General features: G+C 52.0%; 1 protein-coding gene across 1 annotated transcript; it reads left to right on the plus strand.

The window, feature by feature from the left end:
• Window positions 1–1,316: 1,316 nt before the first annotated feature.
• On the plus strand, window positions 1,317–2,589 carry CXCR2 (chemokine (C-X-C motif) receptor 2). Its single transcript, XM_008594638.1, has one exon. The coding sequence runs from the start codon at window positions 1,317–1,319 to the stop codon at window positions 2,394–2,396; it is 1,080 nt and encodes a 359-aa protein (XP_008592860.1). The 3' UTR covers window positions 2,397–2,589.
• Window positions 2,590–5,092: the final 2,503 nt, after the last annotated feature.

Consider the following 5,092-nt stretch of genomic DNA (forward strand, 5'->3'; position numbering starts at 1 on the left):
CCATTTGGGGGTAGGTTATAGACTTGGATATGGTCACAGAATAGTCACACCTTGCTATAAAGAAATAGCATGGGACTGGTCAGTTAGTTCAGTTGGTTAGAACACAGACTAATAACACCAAGGTCAAGAGTTCAGATCCCTGTACCAGCCAGACACCAAAAACAAAGAAAGAAAGAAATGACGTGAAGGTGATCTGTTTTGTGGTTCAAAGGTAACCTAATGCAGAAGCAGGTTTACTTTAGTTTACTTCTTCAAAAAACCGAGATGATATTTCAGAGTGGCCGCAGACAGCCCTCTCCACCAGGCACCCCCCAGAAGCACATCTCAGTACCAAGGGCAAAGCCCACAGACATAGACAAGGTGTGGGGGGAACAGGGGAGTCAGGAGAGGATGAAGGCATGCTCATGCAGGACAGGAAGGGACCCCACCAGGACTGGTGAGCCACCAAAACAAGGGTAGTATGTCTCTTCCTGTCTTTGCTAATCCCTGCCACCCTGCCCCTTGTTCTGAGAGCATCCTGGCTCTCTCTGCTCAAGCCCTCCTGGCATAATACAGCTGCCAAGCGCTCCCCAAATAATCTGTTACGCTGCCGCCCACGTGGAGATTCAGTCAGCCACCTGCTTACCATTTTTAATATTCTTTCTCAACCTACACAAATACTCCCAGATCAGGCCTCCTTCTTCCCAAAACAGAAATGCTGGGCTTTATTAACTCTTCAGTTCTTTCTAGCTCGAGCCTTCTGAAAATCTGTGCTGCTACCGCTCAAACTGTTTTTCCAGAATACTTCTTTGAAAGTAAATTTCAGAGCACTGGACAAAGGGACGTATCTCTCAGCTTTATACTCAAACCGTCCTCTCTTTCTAAGGGTACAACCCAATTGGATCGCCTCTTTAATTTCCAGATTAAGAACTGAATGGCATCTTGCATTTCTGAACATAAATCCAGCGTGAACTGCCAAAGATGCTCATCACTGAGGATCCAGCACGTGTTCTGTAGGGATTATCCAAAGGGAAGTTTCAGCAAAGTTGCGGGTGACGGCGATGTCAGGGAAAATGCTAAGAACCTCTTTCTGGTATTGATGGGAACTATAGTCTTTTCATAAAATGTGCCATTTGTCACTAAACCTGTCTCATAACCTTTGAGCCCCTCCCACTTACAAGTTTAAAATGAAAACTGCTTCCATGTAATACACAAGACATTGCAAAGAATTCTTCACGTCCCAGTTTCTTGAGTGGACAGTCCAGAATCTGGGGAGACTTTATTGTGCAGTAACCCTCTTCTCTCTTCCATAGGCCACCACATAAGTTTACATCAAGATGGAACCCTTTAACTGGGAAAATTTCAGTTTAGAAGATCTCTTCGATGGAGATTTCGGTAATTACACTTACAGCTCTGACCTGCCCTCTGTTGCAGAGGATTATGCCCCATGCCACCCAGAATCCCTGGAAATCAACAAATACATTGTGGTCGTCATCTACGCTGTGGTGTTCCTGCTGAGTGTGCTGGGAAACTCCCTGGTGATGCTGGTCGTCTTATACAGCAGGGCCAGCTGCTCTGTCACTGATGTCTACCTGCTGAACCTGGCCATTGCCGACCTGCTCTTTGCCCTGACCATGCCCATCTGGGCTGCCTCCAAGGCAAACGGCTGGATTTTTGGCACAGCCCTGTGCAAGGTGGTCTCGCTCCTGAAGGAAGTCAACTTCTACAGCGGTATCCTGCTGCTGGCCTGCATCAGCGTGGACCGCTACCTGGCCATTGTCCATGCCACACGCACACTGATTCAGAAGCGCCACTTGGTCAAGTTTGTATGTCTGGCCATGTGGGCACTGTCCATGCTCCTGTCCATGCCCATCTTTGTTTTCCGTAGGGCCATCTACCCACCCTATTCCAGCCCAGTGTGCTATGAGGACATGGGAAACAACACAGCAAAATGGCGGATGGTGCTGCGGATCCTGCCCCAGACCTTCGGCTTCATCCTGCCGCTGCTGGTCATGCTGTTCTGCTACGGATTCACCCTGCGCACTCTGTTTAAGGCCCACATGGGGCAGAAGCACCGGGCCATGCGGGTCATCTTTGCTGTCGTGCTCATCTTCCTGCTCTGCTGGCTGCCCTACAACCTGGTGCTGGTCGCAGACACCCTCATGAGGATCCACATAATCAAGGAGACCTGTACGCGTCGCAATGACATTGACCGGGCCTTGGATGCCACCGAGATTCTGGGCTTCCTCCACAGCTGCCTCAACCCCCTCATCTACGCCTTCATTGGCCAGAAGTTTCGCCACGGACTCCTCAAGATCCTGGCAGCCCGTGGCCTCATCAGCAAGGAGTTCTTGCCCAAGGACAGCAGGCCTTCTTTTTTCGGCTCCTCTTCAGGGAACACTTCTACTACCCTGTAAGACCTCCTGCCTCAGTTGCAGTCCCCATGCTTCCTCCCTTCCCATCAGTGTCCTGTTCCACACCTCATGCCACTGGCTGTTAGTGGTCACAGTGTCAATGCAGCCTCCCATTGTGGTTTCAGGAGGGGGCTGAGGCCACATCCTTACCAAGTCCACATTGCATGGTTTAGAAAGCCTGTACTGGTGCCACCCCTTGCCGTAATTACGGCAGAGAGCGCTGGAGCTCCAGCAGCAGCCCCCACTGTGAGTCTCCCTCAGCCTCCCCTCCCATCCCCCAGACACATACACACCCGACATTCAGTGTTGGACAAGAGAGGGCCAGTGCAGAATGGGGACATGAGTCCTAATCTGTCACCGGAGAGAACAAACAATTCGAATCATTCCTTCAACCATGTTTATTGTATGCCTACGGTTGCAGGGGTTTGGGACAGAGCAGTGACCAAAACAGAGGCTTGTCTGGCAGAGCCCACCTTCCGAGGGCTTGTCTCTGGAGGGTCTTTGTCAGGAGGGGCTCCGGCTCTGAGCAGCCTGCTGAGGAGGTAAGAAAGCCAGAGTCACGGGACGCCACAGTTCACAAACGATCCCCTTCGTGTTAACAACCATCTGAGCACTAAAGCTAGGAGACTGCAGGGAGGCAGGAGGAAGCTCTGAGCTGGCGGGCTCCACGGGCAGGGGCCTTCCACTCAGCGCTTGTGAAAGTGCTTTCCCTGCTGCATCCAGCAGCAGGATTAACCAGCAACAGCCGCCCCATCCGGAGCCAGGCGCTGTGCTGCACTCAGGATCCAGCACGACTCGGCTGCTCTGGCCCAGCCTTCGAGCTGCTTCTGATCCAGTAGGAGGGACGTGGGCGGCAACACGGACCTACCAGCCTCCGGCGCTGCCAGAGGGCCCAAGGGTGCTGTGTCCGGACAGGGGGACGGCCATATGCCTCCCCGAGATGACTCAGAGGGAGGAGGCCACATGAGTGTTCGCTCTGGTTCCAGGACTCTGCTTTTTCCTGCTCTAACGAGGGCTGGAGGAAACACGGTTCTCCAAGGGAGATGAGAGGATGGGATGAGCCAGAAGAAATGAGGCAGAGACTGAGTTGCTCTCTCGTGAGCTCTGTTCATGTGTATCCCTGTCCCTTTCAATGTCTCTCTCTCTTCCTCTGATTCTCTCTCTCTCTCTCGCTCACACACACACACACACACACAAGAACAAACTTGGCATAAATACTTCACCAACCAGGCCATTACTGGGACAGGGCACATCCACGGCCTGCCTTTGAGCTGTTGGTTTCTTTCTTCCCCGTCATGGTCCCAGGCCTGAGTGCCACCATCTCAGCGTCCAGCCCCTCTCTGCCTACATCTGCCTGCTCAGCCTGAGTTGGCCCCTCTTGTTTCCTAAGAGGTGTTCCTCTGCTTACACTAATACCACCTGTCGTTTTTCATCTGTCTCCCTGAGTTTATGACATCTCTCTCCACTGCAGTCCCCAGCCTCTGCAGATGGGCTCCCTTTATTGATTAAATCAAGACAGACTCCAGTCTATTTTGGGTGACATTAAGAAGTACCCCCAGATTATGTGTCACCTTCACGCTCATTGCATATAGATCTGCATGCATAACCCCACTACCGTGAAAGGCCAGACTCCAGGAGGCCTAAGGGTCCCCAGGCCATCCCTTCAATGCACAGATGAGGACACTGAGGCCTGAGCACAGCAACCTGACCGAAATCTAATGGCTGGATGAGTAGAGCTGGGATATAACTTTCCAGTTCAGTTCATTGTTTAGCAGGTAATTTGGTTTTCTCACGGTGACATTCAGGTACCTGACAGATAGGAAATTACTCGTAAGATGTCCTTGGACCAGCGCACTCACTGGAGTCGGATCCATGTGCTTTTTTTGTGCCTGGACTCATCTGTGCCTGGAACTGGGCATGTGGGTGTCCCTGTCGTCCTGATGGAGGGAAGGAGCAGCGGAGGCTTAGGGACATAGTGTGAGAGCAGGCTCAGGCTGGTTCCCCTACTCTGAGCGGCGGGCAGCACAGCTAAAGAGACACAGAGCCCAACACAAAATTGAAAGACAGGCAAAACCAGCCTCCTATTAGGACAGGAACACATCGTCAGGGTTCAATTTGTTGTCAAACACCAGGAGGGGGGATTTGTGAGACGGATTTGCTACTTAAAGAGTCAAGCCAGGCTATTGGCTTTGCTTCTGGTGCTGGTCCCTGAAGCTGACGGGACAGACAGTCTGAAAGGAAAAAAGGACAGGAAGTAGGGAATAGCAAGGATGGGCTGGAATGCACTAGGACAGTCTGGAACCTCTGCTGGTCCAAGTTCAACGTGCCAATGGTCTGCTGGAGAAGCAGGCACCCCGTATCCCAAAAGTAAACACACACCTGCAGGGCTGGGGACCCTGCTGCTACCCCACTCCCACAAGAGGAGCAGCAGATAGGCGACATCAGGCACCGGTGCCTGGGGCCTTGCGTTGACCTCCCAGCACTTCAACAGATGGCAGCGGCCACTGCATTTCCGCCTCCAGATCTCATGTTGAAAGGTCTCCTCTGGCCCGCTGACCTGCAAGTGCAAAAGGAAGAGAATTTGGGGAAACATAGTTCCACCTTAGCTAAGTGGACTCAGTGCAAATTCTCCACACAAACACAGGTGCAAACTCTAAAGAAAAGAAACGGTTGCTGCAAACACTGGGATGATGTTTACT

This window comes from Galeopterus variegatus, unplaced genomic scaffold, assembly GCF_000696425.1.
Source record: "Galeopterus variegatus unplaced genomic scaffold, G_variegatus-3.0.2 Scaffold11221, whole genome shotgun sequence".
NCBI classification, from domain to species: Eukaryota; Metazoa; Chordata; class Mammalia; order Dermoptera; family Cynocephalidae; genus Galeopterus; species Galeopterus variegatus.

What these genes read in the sequence shown, in the direction of transcription:
- CXCR2 (XM_008594638.1), top strand. Translation starts at nt 1,317, where the DNA reads ATGGAACCCTTTAACTGGGAAAATTTCAGTTTAGAAGATCTCTTCGAT.